Source organism: Neofelis nebulosa, chromosome 4 (genome assembly GCF_028018385.1).
Source record: "Neofelis nebulosa isolate mNeoNeb1 chromosome 4, mNeoNeb1.pri, whole genome shotgun sequence".
Lineage (NCBI taxonomy): Eukaryota > Metazoa > Chordata > Mammalia > Carnivora > Felidae > Neofelis > Neofelis nebulosa.
The window spans coordinates 152432025-152459592 of NC_080785.1; the positions used below are offsets into that span (position 1 = coordinate 152432025).

Below are 27568 nucleotides of genomic sequence, written 5' to 3' on the forward strand. Positions count from 1 at the left end.
TAAATAGGAAGAGTGGGGAGGCACTCTGTACTCCCACAGGTCTGGAAAAGCCACTCCTTTCTAACCCTAACCCTTTCTGAACCCTGTATACAGGGTTTGTGGGGAAGGGCTTCTGTGGGCTGGGGTTTGCTTGGGCCTGTGTGGAGCCTCCTCTCAGCAGGGGCCTGTGGAACCAGTAGGGTTTCCCAGGAGGTACCCTCTGTACTTGGAGCCTGTGCTCAGGTTTGGGCAGTGAGTATGACCTGGGTGGCCCCATGGGTTCTGTGAACCTCAAGTGCCTGGTCCTTTGGTCATTTGGTCACTCCATTCTTGACATTGTTTCCTTTGTGTAATGGTTCCTCAGGATGGCATGAGATGAAAAGACCTCTGTGCATGGGATGTTCACCCTCCTGATGGGGGGTAGGAGGTACCATATCTGTGTACAGATGAGGGGTGCTATGGGGTTTGGAAGTCACCTTTGGGGTGAGGTAGGTCCTAAAGAGTGTGCACTTGAGTGAATGGAATTGAGGAGGGGAGGATTCCAGGTATGTGGCAAGGGTCTCCCATAGGCTGCACAGGCAGGAAAGCCATGGGCTTTCAGCACCTTAGCCAAGGGGCTGAGGTGGTGATGGATGTGGAGGAGTGGTGGGGCATAGGTTAGAGAATGAAATGGAGGGCCTGGGGTCTGTGATGCTGGAGGCCAGGGATAAAGGAACTGGGGGGGGGGGTGCCATGCTGGTTCACGGCCCCAGGTGCTGGGAGAGGGGATGGAAGAAAGGGAGTGATCAGAGAAGCTGGTGAGAGAAGTTGGAAGGCAGAGTTGGGTAGATGAGAGTGAAGGCAGACTCTTGATGAGGGGTGGCAGATGGCAAGAGTGTGTCTGTGGTGTTGGCTCTTTGGACACTAGCCAGTGTGGATGACCTGAACCTTCTGGTTGAGGCTCTCCCTAGCCTTTGGAGGCTCTGGGGGCTTCCAGAGTGGTGTGTGTGTGTGTGTGTGTGTGTGTGTGTGTGTGTGTGTGTGTGTGACAAATTTTGCCTCCCAGGACGCTATCCCAATGGCCTTGAGCCAAAGTCCTAACAGCATGGGCTGTGTCCTGTCTCCTCTGAGTTTGCAGTAGGCAGGCCAGGGTGTGCGTGAAGGGCCCAGCAGAGGGCACAACTGGGCCCCTGCCCAGCGGTTTCTCCCTAGAAAGGCCCAGGTATTTGCCAGTGAGGGAGTCCAGACTTGCCCAAGGCTTCTCAGCATAGGGTGGGTCCAGGTAGAGGCCCAGGAGGAAAAGAAGGAAATGCACCCTTGCTTGTGTACTTTGCAGCCGCTGTGCCCTGTAACAGCCTGGTAGGTGTGGTATCACCTCCACTTGCCGGTGAGCAAACAGGCGTGGGGGGGCGGGGGTGTTCAGGGGTATGGGGGGCTCAGGTTACTTGGCTTAGTGGTGGCACAAACCCAGGCCCAACCCCAAAGCCTATGCTCCTCTGGCGCAGCCAGAGGTGGGGGCCGGAAGGAGAGGGTGGCTGTTAGGGAGTCCTGGGAGTAGGGGCGGTGGGCAGGACCCGGTACGGGGGTGAGAAACCAGGCGCCGAGGAGTTCAGGTAAAGAAAGTTGGAGGACGACCACAGGAAAGGAAGGAGAGAGTTCGGGACGCTGCGGAGCAGGGGTGGTGGCTGGCGAGCTGGCGGGGCTGGTGTGGGGTGCAGGTCCCACCCGTCGCCGGTGGGCAGGAAGAGGCCGGACGCTGTACCTGCAACACCTGTGGGCGCCAAACGCGCCACCCCCCCCCCGGCCCCGCCCATCCCGGGAGGACTCTTGATTCCGGTTCCTGCGCAGCGCGCAGGTATGGCCCGGCAGGGGCGGGATGGGGTGGGGTCGGGCAGCCAGAGCTCTGGGCTCTGCTCCTCGCCTGGCCGCGACCCGCGTTGCCGTGGCTACCGCCGCCCAGCAGCCAGCGCCCCCACAGGGAGGGGTCGAGTCCCCCGCCCTCGGCAAGTGCGGAGCCCGCAGGGCTGGAATGCGGGGTCCCGGGCGGCTCGGGGCCGCGCGCCCGGCTCTCCCGGCTGCTTCCGGCCTGGCCTGGGCGGCGGGCGGGGGGAGGGCGGCCCGGCGGGCGCGGGGGGAAGGAGCGAAGCCCGGCCCGGCCGACGCGGCTTTGTCTCCTTTGTTCCCGGCGGTGGCAGCGCCGCGGCGGGAGGGGCGGGCAGCGGGCGCGCTTTTCCGCCCCTCGGTCTCCGGGTAACAGCTGCGGCGCCGCCGGAGCCACCTCCGGGGGGCGGGGGGCAGCGAGGCCGCCGCGCGCAGATCCCGAGCCCGCAGCGGCCGGCGCCCGCCTCGGCGCGCTCCTCCCGCGGGGCCCGGCCGGGTGGTGAGTCCGGGGCCCGGGGCGGGGGCCCGGGGCGGGGGCCCGGGGGTGGCGGTGAGGTCCCGGGGGGGGAGGGGCCCGGGGCCCGATGCCGCCAGGCGGGGGCAGCCCGGGTGAGTGGTGGGCAGCTTCGGTCCTGAGAGTTGGGACCACACTTCTCCGCACTGAGGAAAACTCTGGCGGCTCCGCCTGTAACGCGATTGGGAGACAGAGGAGGTGGAGCTGCTCCTCCGCGCCCCCTCCTCGCCGCCGCCGCTGCCACAGCCGGGACGGCCGGCCTCTTCCCCGCCCTCCCAGGACCACTGGTGGGGTCCTTGCCCCGCGGCCGAGGGAGGAGGGAGGAAGATCGAAGAAGAGCCGATGGGGAGGTCTAGGCTTGCCCTCTGTAGTAACAGCCCTTCCAGGCTGCGCTCAGCGCAACTGACAAAGGCGGACTGTGAGCCTTGTGCCAGGCATCCCCAGAGGGAGACCCCCCACCTCCCTACCCGACCCAGGCAGTGGGTGATTGATGAGCGCTCCTGAGTCCGCGCGGGTGTTGCATGGTGGGCCCCTCCACCCCACCTCGAAACACAGACAACAGGGCGAGCAATGTGCATTACAGTGCTGCCGGTGAATCTCTTCTCCCCCGGGGGACCCTGGGAGCTAAGCAGGAGAAGGGCAGGGAAAGTCCAGTTTCCCATTGATCCCCTTAAATGAGGGCTGGGGTACCACCCCTTCAGGTGTGGAAGGGCAGAGTTTGTTAGCCCCTTTGGTTGGTGAGGACAGCCCCAGGAGGGCCCCAGAGCTGCTTTCTCTTTGCAAATAGAAGTTAGGCAGCTGAGGGCTCTGCTGAAGAGGTCTAGAGAAAGATGAGCCCAGAAGAGACCTCAAGGCAGGCCTGGGACCTGGGTACAAGCAGAGTTAGGCTTTGCCTGTGAGTTCGAATGGGGCCTGAGATCTCGTGATCCTGTAAGTTGAGGACATGAGGCCTGGCTCCAAACCAGCCTTTTCAGTCTGCTCTGGCTTGGTTATTAATAAAGTGGGCCTGACACCTTGTCTTTTGAGAGGCCAAGTGGCTGGAACAGGGTGTGGGCCCCGTATCTCCCCTTCTGAGTGGATTTCCTTGGCTGTGAAATGGGAGTTCTTTCAACATGTGAGGAACGCCTGCTTTGTGCTAATATCTGTCTTAGTTGCTGGGGCTCCTGCCTGCAAGGAGCTTTAAGTCTAGAGTTGGGAGAGTGGAACAGAGAGAAAAGTGTCTTTGGTTGGTGCCACTAATGCCAGGCACACACATTTCATGTTTAATGGTCAGAGCAGTCTTGCTTCCCATTCTGCAAATGGGAAATCTGAGGCTCAGCCCAAGCCAGAGCCGCAGTACACACTAGAGTGATAGCTGGGATATGCCCATTCCATCCTCCACACAGGGTGGACTCCTCAGGAGCCTGGGAGGACATGGAAGGCTCTCCTGGGAGATGGTTGGGAGTCAGAGTTAACTAGATAGAAAGGGAGTGGGCATTCCAAGCAGGGAGGAGTGTGAAACAGCCCACAGTTAGGCCAGCAGGAGCTAACAGCATGTGTGGGGGAGCCCTGGCATAGATTGGATGGAAGAGGGCGTGGACTGGAGGGGTTTGACCTTTATTCTTCAGGCCTTGGGCTGCCCCAAAGACAGGGGAGAGATGTGTTCTGATTCTGCTTGAAGATCCTGTGAGGTAGGAGGGGTGGCCTTTAGGGGCTGGGGGCTGCTCTGGCCAGTGGCAGGGGTTAGGTGAATTCGAGTGCCTCGAGATGTCACCACCCCTCTTTCCCTCCTCCCCCACCTGTGGTATGTGGGGAAGGGTGAGGGTCCTGCTTCAGTGATTGAAAGAGTCCATCACTTTTCCCAGAGTGGGTCAGCCTTCAGCCTCCTATGTGGCCTGGCCAGGAGCTCTTCTGATCCCTCCCATCCTCCTGTGGGCCACTTGACCCAGTTGTGACTTTACATTTGGGGAGTGTCTTGGTTGCTGCCCCTTGAGGGTTGGAAAGCTTTGGCATGCAGTAGGCTCTGAGCAAATGTTTGTAAGCCAATGACAGAGTGACTCTTAGTCTAACTATGGACCCTTTGCCCCAGGCACATCCCTGGGCAGGAGGCTACTGGAGGGAGTGCAGGAGGTAGCCTCTGCCCATCCTCAGACAGACCCTGTCTTCCCAGAGGAAGAAACTTTCTTCCCCGACCCCTTGGAAACAAGGTGGGGGTCTCCTGGGAAGCCTGGCCTTGCCATAGTCCTGAGTTCACGACTCTCCCTGCTATCCCCTTTCCCCCACCCCCTCGGGTAGCAAACAGAGGCAGCCTTGTTCCTGCTCCCATAGAGCTGCCCTGTTCTCCTCACACTAAAAATGGAAACCCCCAAGCTATTTCGGGAGCAGTGCCCAGCTGGGCTGTGGCCATGGCTCCCCTGCTCCCACCAGGCGACCGGACCCTCCTCCGAAACTTATGCCCAGTCCACTCACTCCGGGACAGTCTCAGCAGCACCTTGGTGGGGCCTTGGCGGGGAGGAGCCGACCCTAGCTGAGGGAAGCTCTCCCTCAGGCAGACTGGCCTCTGGGTGGTGGGAGGGGCTGGGCAATGTGGCCTGGGCAGAGGCGAGTAGGGGAAATATCTCCCGGCCTGGCCTGGGAGCAGCACTTCCCCAACCTGGTGCTCCTGGCTGGGGACCACCCAGGGCTGGGGAAGATGGTGTTACCATGGTTTTCTGCTTCAGCAGGCCTTAGCTGGGGCCCCCAAGGAGGGATCTGTGAGGAGAACAGGCACCCAGGGTCTGAGGAGGTCCTGGGGACAGACATGGTAACTTCCTCTGGGACAACCCTCCTCCAACCCTGGGCCTTGGCTCTGCTCTGACCTGCAGGAGGAGAAATAATAGCAAGAGATGCCCTGGCTTCCACAGCCCTGTAGGACTTAGGGCTCAAGCAGGGAAGTGTGCACGAATCTGTATGCGTGGGTATCTGAATGTGGGTGGTGGTGTATATGTCTTTGCTGGGGGGTGTGACATGCCCTTGCGCGGAATGCCTATTTGTACGTGTGTGTTCCTGTGTGTAAGGAGGCTGTGTCTTTGTGTGAGTGTTTAAGTGTGTGGTACGTGGGTTGTGTTCCTATGTGTGTCTGTGCGACGTGGACACGCCATATCTGCATGTATCTGCACGTGTGCAAGTGCCCGTGTGCTTGTGTATGGGTGTGCACCTGCAGGGCCGGCGGCATGTCTGCTTCTTGGTGTGTGCAAGCCTGTGTCCGTGTCTGTGCCAGTGGCAGTTTGGGCTAGACAGCTCCTGGCCTGTGTGGAGGGTGTATAGCGGGGTGCCCTAAGAGGACAGAGTTTGGGCACAGGGTGAGAAAGAGACGGTAGCTACGAAGGGAGAAGGGGCTGCAGAGGACAGGGCCGTGCTGGGGGCCTGGCTGGGACCCGCCTGCCATGGGGCTCCTTCCTAGTTGCCCTTTCCCAGGCCCTGAGGGTGCCTGGTTCCGCTGCCCTCCCCCTCCCCGTGTGGGCTCTGAGGAGGCGTCCCCTGTGGAATGTGTTTGGTGGCCGAAGGCCATGCTGGGCCCAGTTCCATTGGCAGGCTGGGCAGCGGGAAGGGGAGCCCGGGCTCCCACATGCCTGCAGCCCAGCCCCCAGCTTCATGCTCTGCTATCTCCCTGGCTAGGTGACTCCCACACAGGTCATGCTGTTGTCTCCTGATCCAGCCGGCCCTGCCAGGTGAGCCTGACCTCACACCTAGGCACCTGGGAGAAGTGTGACTCCTGCTTCTTAGGGCTCTCCAAGGTGGCATCCAGTCATTTAGGTCCCAGTCCTGGCAGCCTCAGTCTCCCTCATCTCTTCATTGGTTCTGTGGATTCCTTCTGGATTCCTGGCCTGAAAAGCCCTTCATCCAATTCTTGCTCTGCTCTAATGTGCAGATGGCCCATGGGACCTTGCCCTCCCTCTTTCCCCCCTGCAGGCAGCTGACATCTGTGCAGAGGGGTCTTCTCCCTCCTCGGGGTTCTGGGCCCCTCCTTCCCATCACCTGCTCTCCTGCCTCTCCAGGCCCTGGTCCCTGGGGATGGGATGTTTCTCACATCTCTACCCCTCTAGCCCCTTACCCTCGGACCCTGTGGTGACACAGGGCAGTGCAGGGAGAAGCGGGGGTGGGGTAGGATGGAGGTCTCCTGAGAGAATAGTGCTTGCAGGAAATAGACAGTGTTGAAGTTTCCAGGAAAGATCTCCTGACCCCTTGCTAGTGTGCAATCCTGGGGTCATCCTGGACCACAGTGCTGTCTAAGCCTAGGCCTCCTCTGGTCACTCCCCCGGTTAGGAGGGGCATCTTGGCAATGTCACGGGCTTACCTCCCACAGTAGCCCCTCAGCACTCCATCTCTCTCCTTGCCAGGTGACCATGCCTGCCCTCGGCCCAGCTCTTCTCCAGGCGCTCTGGGCTGGGTGGGTCCTCACGCTCCAGCCCCCTCCACCAGCTGCTTTCACTCCCAATGGCACGCATCTGCAGCATCTGGCACGGGATCCCACCTCAGGTACCCTCTACCTGGGGGCCACCAACTTCCTGTTCCAGCTGAGCCCTGAGCTGCAGCTGGAGGCTACGGTGCCCACTGGCCCCGTGCTAGATAGCAGGGACTGCCTGCCACCTGTGATGCCTGATGAGTGCCCTCAGGCCCAGCCTACCAACAACCTGAACCAGCTGCTCCTGGTGAGCCCAGGGGCCCTAGTGGTGTGCGGGAGTGTGCACCAGGGGGTCTGTGAGCTGCGGCACCTGGGCCAACTTGAACGACTACTGCTGCGGCCTGAGCGGCCTGGGGACACCCAGTACGTGGCCGCTAATGACCCTGCAGTCAGCACGGTGGGACTGGTGGCCCAGGGCTTGACTGGGGAGCCTCTCCTATTTGTGGGGCGGGGATACACCAGCAGGGGCGTGGGGGGTGGCATCCCTCCCATCACAACCCGGACCTTGTGGCCACTGGACCCTCAAACTGCCTTCTCCTATGAGGAGACGGCCAAGTTGGCCGTGGGCCGCCTCTCCGAGTATAGCCACCACTTTGTGAGCGCCTTTGCACGTGGGGCCAGTGCCTACTTCCTGTTCCTGCGGCGGGACCTGCAGGCTCAGTCTAGAGCCTTTCGTGCCTATGTGTCCCGAGTGTGCCTCCGGGACCAGCACTACTATTCCTATGTGGAGCTGCCTCTGGCCTGCCAGGGTAGCCGCTATGGGCTGATCCAGGCTGCAGCTGTGGCCACATCCCTGGAGGTGACCCAGGGGGAGGTACTCTTTGCTGCCTTCTCCTCGGCCGCTCCCCCTGCTGTGGGCCGGCCTCCGTCAGCAGCTGCTGGAGCATCTGGAGCCTCTGCCCTCTGCGCCTTCCCCCTGGACGAGGTGGACCGCCTTGCTAACCGCACGCGAGATGCCTGCTACACTAGGGAGGGCCGTGCCACGGATGGGGTGGAGGTGGCCTACATCGAGTATGACGTCAATTCTGACTGTGCACAGTTGCCTGTGGTGAGTCCCAGCTCGTCCCTGTCTGGCATTCACGGCCAGGCAGCTGCCTGAGGAGTCCAAAGGGAAGCTGGTGGTGTGGGGGCTGATCAGGTCAATGGATGTTATGTGCTTCCTTTGTGTCTGGGTGATGGAGATGCCTTACGAAAATCGTGGCACTCAGGGGGCAGAGGGCCATTCAGAGTGGGGCTTGGACTGCTTGCTGCAGAGGTGGTATTCGTGTAGGTGGACTGAAGGTGTTTGGGGTCCTAGGGTATGGGGCAGGGACCTAGAATGTGAGAAGATGGGCCCTGTTGTTTTACGTTATTGAGCAGGAGAGGCAGGTGAGGTTGAGGCTTGTTTGGCTCTAGTCTCTGGATAGATAACACAGGGGAGAAACCACAGCTAGGGGGACCGAGTGAGGGAGAGGTGGCAGGGACCCAGGGGAGTGGACCTGGACATGAAGACGCAAGCTTTGAGAGGCCTTGGGCAAGTGGTCCAGGGGAAGGCTGAGTGCGTACCCTGGGGGAAGGCCAAGGGTGTGGGAAGGCGGAGCCCCAGATAGGTGGGGATCAAGAGCGGGGTAAGGGGCTGCTGGAGATAAGCAGCTGAGGCCCCACTAAGGATGCAGCTGTGGGCAACATCAGGGAGGGCTGGCAGAGACACTAGGGGTGGGGATGAGGCTGTCCAGGGGCTCCTTAAGGGAGGGGTGACGGAATAAGGCCGTCCAGAGAAGAGAGTCATTCAGCAAAAGCTGGCTGGGCCAGGGGATGGGGATGTCCAGAGAGGGCCTTACTGGTGCTTCTTGCTGCCTATAGGATACCCTGGATGCTTATCCCTGTGGCTCAGACCACACGCCCAGCCCCATGGCCAGCCGTGTCCCCCTGGAAGCCACGCCCGTTCTGGAGTGGCCAGGGATTCAGCTAACAGCTGTGGCAGTCACCATGGAGGATGGACACACCATTGCTTTCCTGGGTGACAGTCAAGGGCACCTATACAGGGTGGGTCCACAGGAAGTACCGGGCCCTGCCCCAGGGTCTAGAGGGAATAGGTTGCTGGTGACCCAGCCTGGGAGGAGCTATGCCTGTGACCCCTGGGACACACCCCTGGCCCTAAGGCTGGGAGAGATGACTTAAGCTTCTCTTCCCAGGGCTGGATGGTATTTACCTGTGATCTCCCCCACCCCCTGCCCAAGGGCTGGGTGGGATGACTTGTACTAGCAGAAAATTCTGCTTGTAGATTGCTTCATTGTGGGAAGAAGAGAGGGCCTCGGGCCTTTGGCCATGGACTTGGGTCCCAGAACTTATGGTCTCTGATCTCAGGTCTACTTGGGCCCAGGGAGTGATGGCCACCCATACTCCACACAGAACATCCAGCAGGGGTCTGCGGTGAGCAGAGACCTCACCTTTGATGGGGCCTTCGAGCACCTGTATGTCATGACCCAGAGCACAGTGAGTGCCAGGCGAGAGCTGGGATCTGGCTGCTGGGAGGGGCCTTGGGCAGGGCCAGGCACCCATATGTGGAGGAGTCACTGGTGTTTGGATTGCTGTCACAGCTTCTCAAGGTTCCTGTGGCTTCTTGTGCTCAGCACCTGGACTGTGCCTCTTGTCTCGCTCACAAGGACCCATACTGTGGGTGGTGTGTGCTCCTTGGCAGGTCAGTGCTCCACCGACTCCTGACCCATTCCCCAACCCCAACCCCAACCCCCACCTCCTGCCCTCCCTGGTCCTGCATAATGGCCCTGTCCAGTATTCCTGGTCCTTGGCCCTTGACTTGCAGCCCACGACCCCTGGATGCCCCAATCCCCTACCTCCATTCTCCATCCTGGGCATCAGTGCCTTGCCAGGGCAGACGTAGCCTAGTGTCATGGCCCACCTGAGGATCCCGCCCAGGTCCCCAGTATTGGAGGTGTCCCTGCTCCGTGAAGGTACATCCTGGTCATTCTCCTGCAGGTGCAATCGCCATTCCGAGTGCTCACGGGGACAGGGCCCAGAGCGGTGGCTGTGGAGCTTCCAGCCTGAGCTGGGCTGTCTGCAAGTGGCAGCTATGAGTCCTGCCAACATCAGCCGAGAGGAGCGGAGGGAGGTGAATGAGCGGGGCAGGCACATCCCTCGTGGGGAGGACTCTGGTGATGGGTCAGGACCTCGCATTTTAATGTCAGATGCTCTAAATACCACGTGGCCCTATACAAGTTGTTTGTCTTGGGGCCTTGCTTTCTCTGTCTGCTTCTAATCCAGGCTAGAGGGCATTTGTGAAGGCTTGAGGGCTGGTGGCCACTGTGCCCACTCACATTGGGTGCTCTGGAAACACAAGCCCTGGTCTGCTGCCCGGTGGCTCCAGCAGCATGTCCTGGCCTCTCTGTCCAGGTTTTCCTGTCAGTGCCTGACCTGCCACCCCTGTGGCCAGGGGAGACGTATTCCTGCCAGTTTGGGGATCACCAGACTCCTGCCCTGCTGACCAGTTCTGGTGTGATGTGCCCTTCTCCGGACCCTAGCGAGGCCCCAGCACTGCCAAGAGGAGCCGGTGGGTGAGAGAAGGGGCCAGCCCTGGGGCCTGGGAGCCCCACCCTCCTCCCATCTTGCTCCAGGGGGTGTGGTTGGGGTGAAGTGTGAATCCGAGTGGGGATCCCTGAAATAGCACTTTTCTCTGGGCCCCCTGGCTAGTCCTCAGTCCCCTAAAGTGCCCATTTTGTGTCCTATGGGCTGTGTTCCCCAGATCCCGGGTGCTAACCCCACTCCTCAGCCTGGGCCCTCTCTCCCACCCTGCAGACCACGTGTCAGTGAGCGTGGAGCTCAGGTTTGGCGCTGTGGTGATTGCCAAAGCTTCACTCTCCATCTATGACTGTGCAGCAGTCTCTGAGCTCCGCCCGTCTGCACAGTGAGTTCCTCCCCGACACCCCCAGCGCCCGGGCTGCCCCGTGGCGACCTCTGCCCCATGGCTGTGCTCTGTGCAGGTGCCAGGCCTGCGTGAGCAGCCGCTGGGGGTGTAACTGGTGTGTCTGGCAGCAGCTGTGCACGCACAAGGCCTCATGTGACGCTGGGCCCATGGTGGTTAGTCAGCAGGTGAGCGGGACCCCCAGCTGGGCCCCACAGGGGTTTGGGGTTCCCTTTGTGAGGGTTTCTCTGATGGCCCGGGGTCTGTGTGCCTGCCTGCCCATGTGAGGCTCTGTTGTGAGCACCCGAGCTGCTGTGTGTGATGGACTCACTGGAGAACAGCTGCTGGTGTCCCGCCTGTTTCGGGGAGAGGACCTTTGTAGCTGAGCGGCAGGGGAGGTCTGGGCCTCAGGTCCCGCCTCAACACAGATGCCCCTGGAGCCTGCCCTCCCCTCCCTCCTTTGGAGAATTAACGGGCTGTTTTTGTTTCTCTTTTCCTTGGTCTCCTTTCCTCTTAACACACCCTTTGCCTGCCTGCCACCTGCTCCCGCGCCTGCCTGCTGAGCGGCCCCTCCTGTCTTTCTCTGCTTCCCCCTTCAGAGCCCGCTTCTCTCCCCAGCCCCTCCCGCAAGAGATGTACCCACCCCCTTCCCACCTGAAGCCCCCCAGACCCCAGTCACCCCTGCTCCTGACACCCTTCCCGTGGAGCCTGGTGCCCCCTCCACAGCCTCGGATGTCCCACCTGGGGATCGCCCTTCCCTGCTCAGCCCCTGGGGGCCGGGGGCGGGTCCTGGCCCCATACCTGCCTCAGCCTCCACAGAGTCACCTCTCCATGAGGAACCTCCCCCTCCCGACCCCCCCAACAGACGTGGAACTGCTGTCCCCGCCCCCACTGACTTCGGACCCACGGCCACACCCGAGGACCTCTTGGCCTCCCACCCATCGCCCTCAGATGCAGCGGCACTGCCCCCTGCCCCTGCAGACCCCGGCCCCGAGGCCGACCCCTCCGTGGCACTCTTGGACCAGCCCCCTGGCACTGCTCCCGCCACCACTTTCCCAGGGGCCGCTGGCTCCACGAAGCCCGCTCTGGACTGGCTCATGAGAGAAGGCGGAGAGCTGCCTGAGGCGGACGAGTGGACGGGGGGTGACACACCCGCCTTCTCCACTTCCACCCTCCTCTCAGGTGATGGAGACTCGGCTGAGCACGAGGGCCCTCCCGCCCCCCTCATCCTCCTGTCCAGCCTGGACTACCAATACGACACCCCCGGGCTCTGGGAGCTGGTGAGGCCCAGCCCAGGAAGGAGGCCTCCAGGGGAGGGGATGCGGGGCAGACTCAGGAGGGGTCGAGGGGCAGGGTGGGGTCTGCAGCTCCACGCCAGCCTGGGCCCTGAGTTGTGCGCAGGGAAACAACCGAGGTGATGGGGTGGGCTCCATAGACTGCCTTGCTCTTGGTGTCTCCAGGAGGAGGTGAACTGGGGGGCAAGCTCCTGCCCTTGTGTCGAGAGTGTTCAGGGCTCCACGCTGATGCCAGTCCACGTGGAGCGAGAAGTCCGGCTGCTGGGCAGGAACCTGCGCCTCTTCCAGGTGAGTGTGTCCGGTTGCAGGCATGTTGGCGGCCTCCTTGGCTGTTGACAACTATGCCTGAGCCCTGGAGAACAGGAAGAGCGCCTGGTCCCACATCTCGGCCCTGACCCTGGGGCTCTGTTAGCGGCCCTGCGGGACTCACTGGGGCCAGCTCCTGAAGCTGCCTCAGCAGCTGTGTCCTCTGCCCCCAGGACAGCCCAGGAGACCATGAGTGTGTGATGGAGCTGGAGGGCCGTGAAGTGGTAGTTGAGGCCCGGGTCGAGTGCGAGCCACCTCCAGAGACTCAATGCCACGTTACGTGCCGGCAGAACCAGGTGTGGGTCACGAGTGCCTGGGTGGGCAAGGGTGTGCCGGCCACAGGCTGTCTACCCACCTCAGCTGGCCACACCACATTCATCATCCCAGCCCCACACATAACCCTGTGACCTCGAGGGAGTCTGAGTACCCCGGCTCTGACCTCTGACCCTGTGGCCTCATGGGGTCCCTGTCCCCCAGTTCTGACCTCTGACCTCGTGCTCCCACAACTAGTCATTTAGTCCTTTCTCTGACCACCACCGCCCCCCAGGCCTGATGCCTCCCCCAGGCCCAGACTCTGACCCCACTCCCATTTCTCCAGCTCAGCTATGAGGCTCTGCAGCCAGAGCTCCGTGTGGGGCTGTTTCTGCGTCGGGCTGGCCGTCTGCGTGTGGACAGTGCTGATGGGTTGCATGGTGAGCTAGCTGGGGCCTCTGGGGCCACGGGGCTCCTCCAGGCCTGCCTCTCACATTTGTCTCTGCCCCCCTCCCGCGCCCCCCCCCCCCCCCAACCAGTGGTGCTGTATGACTGCTCCGTGGGACACGGGGACTGTAGCCGCTGCCAAACTGCCATGCCCCAATATGGCTGTGTGTGGTGCAAGGGAGAGCATCCACGTTGTGTGGCCCAGGAGGCTTGTGGCGAGACTGAAGCTGTGGCCACGCAGTGCCCCGCGCCCCTCATCTACTCGGTGTGTTGAAATGCTGGCATGTCCCTTCTTCACCGCTGCCTTTAGAGGGAGAGTGGGGTGCTGTGGGTCCAGGGGTCCCGAAGGTGGGAGTCTGGGACTGCCTTTCCAGGCTGCCAAGGGTTGACTGGTGGTGGAGGTGAGCAGTCCGTGTCTTGGAACAGGTGGAGCCGCTGACCGGGCCTGTAGACGGAGGCACCCGTGTTACCATCAGGGGCTCCAACCTGGGCCAACATGTGCAGGACGTACAGGACACAGTCAGGGTGGCTGGAGTACCCTGTGCTGTGGATGCTCAGGAGTACGAGGTCTCCAGTAGGTGAGTTGGCTGGACTGACAGGAGTTCGGCACCCTTCATGGGCTCCCCGGTTGGCTTTCCTGCTCATGGCTGCCCATCTACTACTCCTCTGCCTTTTCCTCTCCCCCTTCGCTTGTTTCTGGTCACAATGTCTCAGAGCTAAGGTTGCCATTTGAGGCCCTGGAGCACCCACCTCGGCTTTGTGCACGGACTTGCATGTTCCTGGCCTGGACTGCTGGGGATCATTGCTGGGCCTGGGCCCAATCATTGCCTAGAACCAACAGGTGGCCCCATCTACATGTTCTCACTTGGTGTTCTGAGTGAGCATGGCTGTAGTTGTGGCAGCAAGGTTCTCAGATCCCAGATGGTTGTGCTCAGGGGCTGGGTTTCCACGAGCTGTCCTTTCTTCCCCAAGCACTGCCCCTGGAGGGCTTTTCCGGGCACAGACTTGTGGCCCGTCTGCTGAGTGCCAGACTCCTTGCCTAGTCCCTGGGACCCCGGTTGCCTTCCCAGGGACTGTAGCTGATAAAAGTTCTGGGTCATGGTAGCCTGGCTGGCAGTAGCAGGGTCCAACGGTGCCCACCCAGGACATTTCCCAGGAGATATCCACAATCAGCAAATCCCAGACCCGGCTGATATCAGGGTTACCTGGAGAGCCTGTCCAAAGCCACCGTAGAATGGGTCCTTCAAGCCTACCCTCAGAGATCTGGATTCTGTAGGCCTGTGCTGGGGCTCCGTGATCTGTATTTTAAACCAGACTTTGCTAGAGCGTGTGGTATTCCCCCTGTGTGTTATGACCAAGAACTTGCGGTGACTGTCTAGACTGTTAATGATTCTAGAACCATGAGACTAGAGTAACTTATGAAGTGATTTATAAAGAGATTAAAATATTCTCTGGCCGAGGTCTCTCCTGGGTACTTTACATATCACTTGTTCTGTTTTCCAAAGTGTTGGCGGTGACTGTTACAATGTCACGGAGTCGAGCCACTGCCAGCTTCACCATGGGGACATTAATTTGTCCCAAGCTTCTCTGTTTTCTGGCTGAGAACCAACATTTTCTTAGATTGCTCACTTTCCCTTTCCATCTATCCCCAGACCTGATTAGAAGCTTCCAGGGACTTTTTTTTTTTTTTCACGAGGAAATCAAGTTTCCACCACTTTGCAAGTGGTGTGGTGTGCGTGGTGATGGCAGCTAGTTAGGCCACTCATCAGTTTGGTGCTCGTCCCTATAGCCAGCCTCAGAGGGCTCCTTGTAAATTTGTGCCGCGCAGAGAGGTGAATTCCTCTCGGCAGGGGGCCCTAGGGTTGGACTTGAATGATTGAAACCATGCGAATTAACTCTCAGATGCCAAAGCCCCCTGGTGTGCCATAAGGAATTCCCCCCAAAGCAAGAGGATCTCTGTCAATCTTGGGAGCAGGGAGAACACCTCATTTAGTGGGGCAGCCAGCTCAGTTTGAGGGGCCCTCGGTGCGGCCCGGCACCCCAGACTGCCTTGTGCCCACAGCTTCGTGTGTATCACTGAGGCCAGTGGGGAGGAGGTGGCTGGCGCTGTGACGGTGGAGGTGCCGGGAAGAGGACACGGTGTCTCAGAGCACGACTTTGCCTACCAGGTAAAGTGGCTCCCCCGCCGGCCCGTCTGGTTTCGCCTTCCTGGGGCTTCTCACCCGGGGCCTTCTTGTCTTCCTCAGGCTCCCCCTGCTTCTCTGTTTGTGGCCTCATGTCTGCCTATGTTTCCCTATCCCCCTTCCCACAGGACCCGAAGGTGCATTCCGTCTTCCCAACCCGAGGCCCCAGAGCGGGGGGTACCCACCTTACCCTTCACGGCTCCAAGCTCCTGACTGGGCGGCTGGAGGACATCCGAGTAGTAGTTGGAGACCAGCCTTGCCACCTGTGAGGGCTGCTTCCTCATTCTGCAAAAAATCCGTGTGCTGTAGGGAGAAGACAGAGGGGTGGGATGCTGGGAGAGCAGAAAAGGGGAGAGGGCCAGGTCTGCTCCATCGGAAAGCGGCCAGACCCTCTCTCAGCTGGGGCTGTCGGGGGACTGTGGCCTCCAGGGTCACGTGTGGAGCTTGCAGTCAGCTCTGAAGGGAAGTGAGCTGGGGCCGGAGGGGGCCCCATGTCCTGGAAATCATCCCTGTCCCCTTCCTGGCCTGCCTTCCGCTCATCCCTCCCTTCCCCAGGCTGCTGGAGCAGCAGGCGGAGCAGCTGCAGTGTGAGACCAGCCCCCACCCCACGCCTGCCACGCTCCCTGTGGCTGTGTGGTTTGGGGCCGCTGAGCGGAGGCTTCAACACAGCCAGTTTGAGTACACGTCAGACCCCAACGTCACCTCTGCCAGCCCCACCAAGAGCTTCCTCAGGTGCTGGGCCAAGGGCATGGCCTCATGGCATGCGGCAGGGAGGTCTTTGCAGCTCTAGTATGTGGGGAGGTTGCGGGGCTTTTCTGTGGAGGCCGTGACTCCCGTGCTGCTGCTGGGGAGAGGGCCGAGGGACTTTGGGCCGGGCTGGCCCCCGTTCTCATAAGCCATGGGTGGTTCACGGTCTGTGTTGCAGTGGAGGACGGAAGATATGGGTCCGTGGCCAGAATTTAGATGTGGTACAGACACCAAGAATCCGAGTGACTGTGGCCCCGAGAGCACCGCAGCCCGGCCAGGGGCTTGGGCGGAGACGCCGCGTGATCCCAGAAACAGCGTGCTCCCCTGGAGCTTCCTGTGGTGGCCATCATGTAGGACACCCATGGGCGTCCCCTGCTTGCACTAGAGTAGCCATCGCCCTCATCACTCCACACTCCACCCCGTGCACAGCCGTGGGTGGCGGATACCAAAGAGGCTATTGCCCTGTCTTTGCTGGGCCCCCTTCCTGAGGATGACCCTCAACTCTCCTCCCCTGTCTTTCCTCTCTGTGGCCCAGTTTGAGGAGCCGTGCCACGTGAACTCCTCTCAGCTCATCACGTGCCACACGCCTGCCCTCCCAGGCCTGCCTGAGGACCCCTGGGTCCGGGTGGAATTCATCCTTGACAACCTGGTCTTTGACTTCGCGACACTGAACCCCACACCCTTCTCCTATGAGGCCGACCCCACTCTGCAGCCCCTCAACCCCGAGGACCCCACCGCACCATTCCGGCACAAGCCTGGGAGCGTGCTCTCTGTGGAGGTACTGTTCCCGCTCACACACAGGGGAGGGGGGCTCACGACCCTTCACTTTGCTGGTCATTGTGGCTGTGTGTGGCAGAGGGGGCATGAAGGCAGAGCAAGGGCCAGCGGACAGACCTGGCTCCTCACCCTTCACATGTGAGGGCTGAGGGGCTGGTGATGGGCTGCCTCGCCTGACGCATCTGGCTGGAGCCTGGGGCCCCACACACTCTACGGCAGGAGCCTGAATGACAATATGTAAATGGTTTGGCACACGCAGTAGCTGGGTGGCGTGGTACACAGTAGGCGCCTGGGCTGATGCCCATTTGGCAGCCTGACTCAACGTGAACAAACACTTGGCATGGGTTCTGACACGTGCGGTAGGTGGGCATTCTAAAAGGCCACAGGTAGACAACCCGGCATCGTCCACCTGGTGGGCCAGCAGACACAGTAGTGGCTCTGGCTTTGTTAGGTGACTGGGCAGGATTCGGGGGCAACTTTATATTGTCCAGATTTTGAGCTCTGGAAAAGTGAAGGTGTGAGGAAGAAGGATGGGAAGGGTAGAGAAGGGTCGGGGGGCAGCTCAGAGGATAGCCATGGACTATCCCCTCCGATACAGGGGAAGAGGTGCTGACCCGGCATCAGCCCTGCTCCCGGGGGTGGGTGTCAGGACCATCCTTCCCACACTTGAGGGGATGGGATCTGAGTGACCCCTCGTGTTCCAGGGGGAGAATCTGGACCTTGCAATGTCCAAGGAGGAGGTGGTGGCCATGATAGGGGACGGCCCCTGCGTGGTGAAGACACTGACCCGTCACCACCTGTACTGCGAGCCCCCCCTGGAGCAGCCTCTGCCCCAGCACCACACCCTCCGGGAGGCGCCCGATGCTTTGCCTGAGTTCACGGTCAGTGGGTGGGGACTGGGTTGGGCTGGGCATCAGGCCTGTGCTGAAACCTTGCTCACAGGTGGCTCCCACATAGGTGCAGATGGGGAACCTGCGCTTCTCCCTGGGCCACGTGCAGTACGATGGCGAGAGCCCTGTGGCTTTTCCCATGGCAGCCCAGGTGGGCTTGGGGGTGGGCACCTCTCTTCTGGCTCTGGGCGTCATCATCATTGTCCTCATATACAGGTGGGTGCAGCCAGATGTGGCTGGGCTGGGGCAGGTAGGGGGGTGCGGCTGGATGGGAAGGGCAGACTAGGCCAGGGGTCAACAAAATTTTCCTGTAAAGGGCCAGAGTACCTATTTTAGGCTTTGTGGCCGGGTGGCCTCAGTTGCAGGGGCTCAACTCCACTGTTGCAGAGCAGAAGCTGCCATGGACCATATGCAAACACATGACTGTGGCCGTGTGCCAACAAATCTTTATTTACAGAAATAGGTCGTGGGCCAGATTTGGCCTGCTTGTAGTTTGTTGATCCTTGGGCTAAACTCCTGGGCTAGACTGGATATGGGGTGTGACTTGCCCAGGATGCGACAGGCTAAATTATTCCGGGCTAGGCCTTGGCTTGGCTGGGCATGGCTGGGTCAGACTGTGCCGGCCTAAGCCAGGGTGAGGCTGGGGTAGACAGGCCCGGGCCATAGGCACCAGCAAGGGCTCTGGCCTTGTCTGGCCTTCCCCTTCCTGACCTTGGTGCTGAGCAGGAGGAAGAGCAAGCAGGCCCTGAGGGACTATAAGAAGGTCCAGATCCAGCTGGAGAATCTGGAGAGCAGCGTGCGGGACCGCTGCAAGAAGGAGTTCACGGGTGAGGCTGCAGAGAGTAGGCCCGGAACATGTTTCAGGGCCCTGTGAAAGTCTGCTCCCGTCTGGTGGGATCCACGCCCAAACCTGGCCTCTTCTGCCCAACAGACCTCATGACTGAGATGACCGATCTCACCAGTGACCTTCTGGGCAGTGGCATCCCCTTCCTCGACTATAAGGTGTATGCTGAGAGGGTCTTCTTCCCTGGGCACCAGGAGTCGCCCTTGCACCGGGACCTGGGTGTACCGGAGAGCAGGCGACCCACCGTGGAACAAGGGCTGGGGCAGCTCTCCAACCTGCTCAACAGCAAGCTCTTCCTCACCAAGGTGCCACGCGTGGCCCCACCCCAGGCCTCTCCACATCTGTCCCCTCCTGGCCCCACCCCTCCTGCCCCAGCCCCGCCCCTTCTTTGTCCCTCCTTTTCTGAATGGGCCCCTTCCTCCTCATCCCGCCTCCCTGGCGCCAGTTCATCCACACCCTGGAGAGCCAGCGCACCTTCTCAGCTCGGGACCGCGCCTACGTGGCATCTCTGCTCACGGTGGCGCTGCACGGGAAGCTCGAGTACTTCACCGACATCCTCCGAACCCTGCTCAGTGACTTGGTGGCCCAGTATGTGGCCAAGAACCCCAAGCTGATGCTGCGCAGGTCTGTGTGGCTGTCAGAAGCCATGGGGGCCTTGTGGTTATGAGGGCTGGAGCCAAGGGCTGCATCAGACCCTCTGGGGTTTAGGGGTTCACAGAACAGGGAGCCCAGAGGCCCTACCTCTGACCCTGCCCCTCCCCTTTCCTGTCATCCTAGGACAGAGACCGTGGTGGAGAAGTTGCTCACCAACTGGATGTCCATCTGCCTGTACACCTTCGTGAGGGTGAGAGAGGCAGACGTGGACAGGGCTTGGGCTCCCCTCCGGGGCGAGGCGAGACTCTAAACCACACAGCTCTAAACCAGCCCCGTTCAGTCCAGACACTCCTGCCCAGCATGTCTCATTCACCTCAGGCCCTCTGCAGTCTGTCCCCTCCCCCAGCATGGGCCATGTCCCATACAGCTCTGTTTCATGCCTGTCACCTGCCCTGAGGCCCTCACTGGCTGTCACTTCCCCAGGACTCAGTAGGTGAGCCGCTGTACATGCTCTTCCGTGGAATTAAACATCAAGTGGACAAGGGGCCAGTGGATAGCGTGACTGGCAAAGCCAAATACACCCTGAATGACAACCGCCTTCTCAGAGAGGACGTGGAGTACCGTCCCCTGGTGAGGGAGGGAGGAAGGGAGAGGGATAGGGAGACCGAGTCAAGGAGGGATGGGGGAGGGAGGGAAAGAGAATGTGAACGTGCATATGCTCAGTGGTGTCTGTCCCTGGTGAGGATGAGGAGGGTAAGCATGTGTGATCATTGTGAATGGCTGGCTGCTGGAGAGAAGCCTTTAGATTAGCTTAGCAGCATAGAGGCTTGAGGGCTAGACCTCAAGGCAGAAGGCCCGGAGGATAGGACCTCAGGCTTGAGATGGGGTCAGAGTGAGATAGGGTCACAGCAAGGGTTTGGGGAGCAGTCCACAAGCCCTTGGACTGGGCCAGGGCCTGAGCATTTGCAGGACCATCATCTCAGTGTCCTGCCAGTGATGTGATGTGCCCACCAAGCCAGGAGCCAGCTCTGTCAGTCTTGTCCATCTCTTCCTCCGGGTTGCTATCCCCTTAGTGGAGTGCCTTCTTTGGTGGCCCACGCAGGGCACCTTTCCTGGTGATCCACGCGAGATACCTTCCTTGGTGGCCCACGCGGGGTACCTTTCTTGGTGGCCCACACGGGGTACCTTTGGGAAAATCTCATTCAGGCTCCACCAAACCTGCCCCCTCTCAGGCCGGTAGGAATCCTTACTTCTTATGAAGCTTCTCTCAGGTGCCTCAGCCTGACCAGTTGAGCCAGGAACCTGGGGTCCTGAGTTCAGAGGGACTTGTGTTCACTTGTTTTTTTCTGCCATTCACCCCGTAGACATTTACTAGTGCACTGTGCTGGAGGTGGAGTCAGAGTGGAGGAAGCCACTGTCCCTAGTGGGGGTGGACGGGTAAAGAGATAAGAATTAGGGAGTTGTTGGTGCCGAGAGGTCAGAGCCAGTGGCTTCCTCATGGGTTGTCCTTGACCTTGTGTGTTGGTCATCCCATGTGTGGCATGAGCCCTGATTGCTCCCGCATATACCTCGGTAGACCTTGAATGCACTGTTGGCTGTGGGGCCCGGCGCAGGAGAGGCCCAGGGTGTGCCTGTGAAGGTCCTGGACTGCGATACCATCTCCCAGGCCAAAGAGAAGATGTTGGACCAGCTTTATAAAGGAGTACCTCTCGCCCAGCGGCCAGACCCCCGTACCCTGGATGTTGGTGAGGGTGGAGGGGAAGGGTAGCCTGGGGACCTGAGCCAGGGTGTGGGCTGGGCTGGCCCTGGACCATATCGCTCAGTGGGCACAGGGCAGAGGCTGGAACGACCTCTCACATGGTGAGGGGTCCCTGATCCTAGTCTTTGGAGGGGTTGGATAAGGCTGCCCCCTGACGGTGGGGCCTGTGTCCCTGTGGAGGAGGAGGTAGGCTCCACCGCAGGAAGGGTGTTCTGGAAGCCCTGGACCAAGTCCCAACTTGCTCTTGCAGAGTGGCGGTCTGGGGTGGCTGGGCATCTCATTCTTTCTGACGAGGACGTGACTTCTGAGGTCCAGGGCCTGTGGAGGCGCCTGAACACCCTGCAGCATTACAAGGTGGGAGGGGTAAGAGCGGGAGGCGGGATAGGCGGGGTGGGGCTGGTGGAGGGGTCACCAGCTGTGATTAGCAGGTCCCAGATGGAGCAACTGTGGCCCTGGTCCCCTGCCTCACCAAGCACGTTCTCCGGGAAAACCAGGATTATGTCCCTGGAGAGAGTGAGTATGCCCCCCACTTCCAGCCCCTACCCAATCACTGTCCTCTGCCCCTGCTTTGCCCAGTCCCCAGTACTGGGGCAGATCTTCTGGACCTGAGGGTAGGCTTGTGTCTACCTCCCTTCCACTTAGAGAAGCCCTCAACCTGTGCTTCCACTCCTGGAAGTTGGCAGGACGCTGGGGTCCCAGGGGACGTGGTACCTGATGAGGGATGACGAGCTGTGGGGTCTTGGCACAGGGACCCCAATGCTGGAGGATGTGGACGAGGGGGGCATCCGGCCCTGGCACCTAGTGAAGCCAAGTGAGGAGCCGGAGCCTCCCAGGCCTCGGAGGGGCAGCCTTCGGGGCGGGGAGCGCGAGCGAGCCAAGGCCATCCCTGAGATCTACCTGACCCGCCTGTTGTCCATGAAGGTGGGGCAGGAGGGATTGGAGGCTGGGGTCAGGGATGGGACAGGCTGTAGGTCTGGGCTGTGGGGGAGGAGACGGCTACTTATGGGGTTTGGGTGTGGTGTGGGGCTCGCACAGGCATAGTGCCGTGAGGTGTCTGAGGCCGGGCTGGGGCCGAGGTCCCCTGTCCCCTTGCTGACCGTACGTCCTCTGTGCTTCCCCTCCCCAACAGGGCACACTGCAGAAGTTTGTGGACGACCTATTCCAGGTGATTCTCAGCACCAGCCGCCCCGTGCCGCTTGCTATCAAGTACTTCTTCGACCTGCTGGATGAGCAGGCCCAGCAGCACGGCATCTCCGACCAGGACACCGTCCATATCTGGAAGACCAACAGGTGGGGGTGGGGGTGGGGCTGGGGCAAGGCGGGCCAGGTGTGTGTGGGGTCTTCTCTCCCACCTCCCCAGCACGCTCATTGGCCCTGCCTGCCCTACCCACAGCCTGCCGCTGAGGTTCTGGATCAATATAATAAAAAACCCGCAGTTTGTGTTCGACGTGCAGACATCTGATAACATGGATGCAGTGCTCTTGGTCATTGCTCAGACGTTCATGGATGCCTGCACCCTGGCCGACCACAAGCTGGGCCGGGTGAGTGGGTCAGGGTGGACACGGAGGGCACGAATGGGGCAGGGTAGTATGGGCCAGGTGTGGACAGTGTTGTGTGTGCGCCGATTCCAGGCTTGGCTGAGAATGTCGGGGAGGAGGGCTAGGGGAGGCCTCTGACTCCAGCCCCAGGCTGGGCTTTGTCCCTGAGCTCCCCGGGAGGTGGCAGTGATGACCCCTCAGGGACCAAATCCACCGGGCAGCCTGGAGCTGTCCTGTGATTGTAGGATCCACATGTCTACCTGGAAGCCAACCTAGCGGCCCCACCATCACCTCGGGCTCACCTCCTCCAAGTCTGGGCTCACCATAGCCAGAGGCCCAGGGATCAGAAGTCACCCTGCCTTTTCCTCGTTCTCTACACGCAGGGGCAGAGGAGGTATCTGCCTGTCGGTGCAGTGTAGATGGGAGAGTCCAGGCAGTGAGCGCCAGGCATGGGCGAGGTGCTGGCGAGGGGCGCTGGGAAGCAGAGAGGAGTGGCCAGGGCTGTGGTGGTGGCGGGGTGTTGTCACAGTAGTGAGAGCCAAGGGAGTCCCATGACAGATAAGGGGTCCCTGCTGCAGTGGCTCAGGCACCCAGCAGGCAGGGCCTGGGGCTCTGCAGGCCTGTGCAGGGAGCTGTTACCTCTTGAGGGATCGATCATTAGACTTCTGTCAAGAAACAGAATGCAAACTTCTACTCTGTAGTGCTGTCTTTTGAGAGCAGTTTCTATTCTGTGTGTTCTCGTCACCGTGCCTACAACGAACCCCACCGCGAGGACCGGGGAGGGCTACCTCGGGTGGATGCTATGTGGTGGCTGGGGTTTTGCCCAACCGTCACCTTGCCTCCCCTTGCCAGCAAAACTGCAAATGCTTGCTGGGTAGCTCAGGAAGAGTCCAAACCAGGAATGCCTAGGGTCCCCCCTCCGCAGAGCGTTGGTGAGAAGACATGCATGCTGACTCATGACTCAGGCCCAGGGATGCATCGCTGCCGCACAGGGGTGGCGCCATCTTACCTCACCCTCCCGGCAGCCGTAGGGTGAGGCAGCAGGTGCCGTCCAGAGCTCAGAGCTGGGATTGGAACCCACTGCAGTGGTGGAAGATGTGTCTGGGTGTGTTACAATGTGGGCTCTGACCTGAGAGACCTGCTTCAGGTGCCAGCTCGGCCACTCAGAGTGAGGTGGTGTGGGACAAATTACTATATTTTCTGGGTCAGTTTCCTGATTTTTATATTTTATTTATTTGTTAAGTTTATTTCTTTGGAGAGAGAGAGAGTGCACGTGCAAGCAGGGGAGGGGCAGAGAGAGAGCGGAGAGAGAATCCCAAGCAGGCTCCACACTGTCAGCACAGAGCCTGATGTGGGGCTCGAATTCATGAGCCATGAGATCATGGCCGAGCCGAAGTCAGACACTTTACCGACTGAGCCCCCCAGGTGCCACAGTTTCCTGATTTTTGAAATGATTACGTGGGGAACGAGCAGCACATGGAAAAGCGGCATTAGGGCTCCATATGGCGCGGTGCCCTCCCACCCTGCATGCCGGTTCCCTGCTGGATCCAGGTGGAGGCATGTGGAGCTGAGTAATGGCCTTGGAATAATTGGGGGAGAAGCTCGAGGTGACAGAGTGGAGATTGGGTATCGGTGGAGGGGAGTGGGCAGAGGAGGTCCTTGCAGAGGGAAATGGGCCAGGGGCACCAACCATCCCAGTTGCCTTGGACTGAGGGGTTCCTGGGATATTTAGAACGGAAACGGTGCTGGGAAAATTGGGACAGTTGGTCACTCTAAGGGGACTCTCCTCTTTCTCTCCTGCTGACGCCTAGGACTCCCCCATCAACAAACTTCTATATGCTCGAGATATTCCCCGTTACAAACGGATGGTGGAAAGGTATGAGGGCGAGGAAAGGGTCTGGAAGGGGGATGAGTGGACCAATTGATGGATGTTTATGGCTGCAGCCGTGGGATGGGCCCTGTGGGGGGAGGAATGGTTTGTTTACCCAGCAGCTGGCCGTGGTCTCTGGCAGGTACTACGCAGACATCAGGCAGACCGTCCCCGCCAGTGACCAAGAGATGAACTCCATCCTGGCTGAGCTGTCTCGGGTATGGCCCTCCCTCTGCTTCTTGGGTTGGGCACAGGCCTCCTGCCATGAGTATCCTGCTGTTTTGCAAGGAAGCCCTTGGGGCCTCAGCGATCCTGCGAGCTGGTTGGGGGCAGGACACATACCATCCCCATAAATGCAGAATGTTCCAATGGCCACTATGAAAGACCAGGGCTCCCAACATCTCACTACAGAGCAACAGGCGCTTGTCCCGGCAGCTGCCACCTGACCTGACTCGGCCAGCTGCTTGGGTGCCTGCAGCCCGTGTTTGGGTCTGGGGACGATGTATCCAGAGCAGTGAGGTGGCTGGGATTCAGCCCCAGGACAGCCCAGGTCAGTCTGCCCGTGTCTTCATACAGCATTGCTTCCATCGGTGTAGACGTGCCCCCACCTACTTTTAAAATAGTCTCCAAACATAGACTCCAGGGAACTTAGTGTTTCTGAACACTAAGCGATGGAGGACCACAAGGACACAGAACACGCAACAATAGCAGCTACGATTTGGTGGTGGTGCTTTGACTGTCCTCTCGCCTGACCCCCATAGGAGCTCCGCAGTTTGGGCACTATTAGCCCTGTTGTCCTGATGAGGAGGTGCGGGCTCAGAGATGGAGCCCCCATGGAGGGGCCCCGTGCAACCTCCCGGAAGATGTGATGGAGATCAGAGCAGACCTAGCTGGGTCACAGCCCCTAAGCGGCCGCTGTCCCACTGGGCTCTGCAACCATCTGGGGTCCCAGCTGCCGCCTTGAGGGGAGAGAAGTAGGGCCCTGCTCACGCTGCAGACCTGGGATCCCTGGTCTGTAGGCAGGGCTTCCTGCTGCAGGGCCTGTCCTTTCTGCCACCTCCTCCCCATTTTGCAGGGGTCCTGTGGTTGGTGACAATACTCATCTCTCTTACCTCTTCTCCTTAGAACTACTCTGGGGACCTTGGGGCACGAGTGGCCCTGCATGAACTCTACAAGTATATCAACAAGTACTATGACCAGGTGGGCAGAACCCTGGGCCCTGATGGAGGGAGGGAAGGGCTGTGACTAGTGGTCTTCCCCAGGCACAGAGCAGGGTCAGGGCAGGGTCCTGGTATCTCCCCTGCTCTCCCCGTCCTTGCCCTCTCCTCTGGGGCTCTTCGGCAGCAGCTGGGATGCCGGGGGATCTGCCAGGGTCTGGAGATGGTGTGGGGGTTGGTCTGGGAAGGACACAGCTGCTGCCTCTGCCCCCACCTTGTCCTGGTCCCCATCCCTACCCGAGTCCCCACAGTGGCAGCGTGCTGTGCATGGCCAGAGAAGAAGGTCCTGCCAGGAGTGGGTGAGGGGACGGCAGAGCCAGCAAGGGGGCCGTCTGGGGAACTTGGACTGGGCCCCAAGATCACAGCACCTACGAGTTAGCCTGCTAAGTGTCTGCCAGAATCATTCTCTCGGATGTTTGTGTGGCACCAACGATGTGGCTGTTGCTGTTCAGCGATGAGGAGCCTGCCTGGTGGCCGGCCTGGGGGATAGTCATTTAACGTGAATTCCAGGCACCCCAGGCTTGCTCAGGCAGTGTGAGCTCCTGCATGGGGGAGGCGGGGGTGTGTGGTACCTCATGTACCCTCGTATAAATGGCACAGGCCAGCCCCTCCTGGGCTCCACCGTTCCCCCTGTGGCAGCCCTCATTTGTGCTTATGTGGTTGTTGGTGTTGGGTCAGAATCTGTCTGTCCTGCCATCAGTGAGCCTTGTGAGGGCAGGATCACACGTGTCCCATCATTGTGGGGTCCCTGCTCCATGCCAGCACCCGGAATGGGAACACAGGAAATGCTTGCTGCCTGGTGGGGGCAGGGGGAGCCAGGGGACTGGAACAGGGCTTCTAGGGGTTTCGTGGGGGGAAAGGCTAGCATGGTGGGTGTGGCTGGGCTCCACTCAAAACGATTTTTACTGGTGGAGGTAAAACCCCAGCAAGGCCCCGAGGAAGTGAGACGGCTCGCTGAGGCCCCCAGTTGTGCCGCAGTACCTGAGGAGGCCTGCTGAGGGCTGTGGGTGCATGCGGTGGCTGGTAGGCCCTGCTGACCGGCCGGTGTCTGTTGCAGATCATCACTGCCCTGGAGGAGGACGGCACGGCTCAGAAGATGCAGCTGGGCTACCGGCTCCAGCAGATCGCAGCCGCTGTGGAGAACAAGGTCACGGACCTGTAGGGAACTGGCCAGCCCTGGCCTGCCATTGCCTCAGCCCTGCCCGGGCAGCCCTGGAACCGTGAGGGAGAAGCTGCCTTCTTAGATGCCTGTAGTACCTGACGAGCAGAGTTAGTGGAAGGTGGCCCCCGGGCTCCTGGGGCCTCTGGCCTGGGCCCTGCTGGACCTACCTCGCAGGCCTGGGGCTGTGAGGCTGATGGGGTGGTGCCCAGCCTGCTCCCCGAGCCCAGTGACCCTGTGGGCTCTTTTCTGTGTGATGTCGGTCTGTGGGGAGTCAGGGACTCAGGGCTTCCAGAGAGTGGCTGGAAGGGCCTCCAGCCTCTGGAGAAACTGTACTGTTCCTGAACACTGGTCTTTGTCCCACCGGGATTCCGAGGGGAAGGAGGAGAGCCCCACTTCCTGTCCTTTCCTCCTCCATCATCCCTGACCTCAGTTTAGCTGCCTCCAGCCTTTTGCTGCTGCCACGTTCCTAGGTCCGAGAGATGAATGCCTTTCCTAGGCCACTACAAACTGACCGCTTGTCAGGACTGGCTGCCTCAGGGCGACCCTGCCTCAGAGGCAGCGAGTGGGGAGGGGCACTTGCTGCAGGGACCTGGGGGAGACCGGTGGCCCCACTGACCCAGCTCTTAATTAAAGGATAACACACTGCTTGGCGTCTGATGTGTGGGCTTGGCCCAGCCCCTCCCTTGGTAGGAGGTGCCTGATAGGCACGGGAGGGGGGGGGAGGGGGAAGGGGGGATCTGTACCCTGGATGGGGGGGTGGGGGGGGGTCTCAGGACCCCCATGCAAGACTTCAGACTGTCAGGCTCGCCAGGCTCTTTTTGGCTCCTGGGCAGGCCTGCTGGGGTGAAAGCATCTGGGAGGGAAGTGAAAACCCCATTCAGTCTGGGCTGGGGAGCCTGCGACCCGAGGTGGAGGGGTCTGAGTCCCTTCAGGGGCTCTGTCTTGTCTGCAGCTCAAGTGTTCTAATGCCACCATCCGGGTCTCGTTGTCTGGAAGGGCAGTGGGAAAGGAGG

General features: G+C 60.5%; 1 protein-coding gene across 4 annotated transcripts; it reads left to right on the forward strand.

Moving 5' to 3' along the window:
• Positions 1-1850: 1850 nt before the first annotated feature.
• Positions 1851-27200, forward strand: PLXNB1 (plexin B1). Of its 4 annotated transcripts, none has more exons than XM_058727076.1 (38): positions 1851-1961; positions 5990-6042; positions 6712-7824; positions 8619-8801; positions 9123-9251; positions 9356-9456; positions 9753-9885; positions 10167-10323; positions 10569-10677; positions 10754-10862; positions 11274-11954; positions 12135-12257; positions 12449-12571; positions 12874-12967; positions 13067-13239; positions 13401-13552; positions 15037-15142; positions 15286-15422; positions 15713-15889; positions 16083-16254; positions 16440-16682; positions 17386-17562; positions 17639-17787; positions 18298-18398; positions 18503-18720; positions 18861-19039; positions 19193-19259; positions 19493-19639; positions 20586-20754; positions 21019-21122; positions 21197-21281; positions 21517-21689; positions 21898-22058; positions 22162-22309; positions 24118-24182; positions 24319-24394; positions 25302-25376; positions 26451-27200. In XM_058727076.1, the coding sequence occupies exons 3-38, from the start codon at positions 6718-6720 to the stop codon at positions 26553-26555; spliced, it is 6408 nt and encodes a 2135-aa protein (XP_058583059.1). In that variant the 5' UTR covers positions 1851-1961; positions 5990-6042; positions 6712-6717; the 3' UTR covers positions 26556-27200. The 4 variants fall into 4 exon arrangements, with proteins under 4 accessions (XP_058583059.1, XP_058583058.1, XP_058583060.1 ...); XM_058727075.1 differs by lacking the exon at positions 1851-1961 and adding an exon at positions 2052-2338; XM_058727077.1 differs by lacking the exons at positions 1851-1961; positions 5990-6042 and adding an exon at positions 2052-2338.
• Positions 27201-27568: the final 368 nt, after the last annotated feature.

Bases quoted from the DNA above. Each gene is read 5' to 3' on its own strand.
- PLXNB1 (XM_058727076.1), top strand. From the start codon at position 6,718: ATGCCTGCCCTCGGCCCAGCTCTTCTCCAGGCGCTCTGGGCTGGGTGG. The intron at 11,955-12,134 runs GTGAGGCCCAGC...TGGTGTCTCCAG, and splicing joins CCCCCGGGCTCTGGGAGCTG to GAGGAGGTGAACTGGGGGGC. The intron at 13,553-15,036 runs GTGAGTTGGCTG...TTGTGCCCACAG, and splicing joins GAGTACGAGGTCTCCAGTAG to CTTCGTGTGTATCACTGAGG.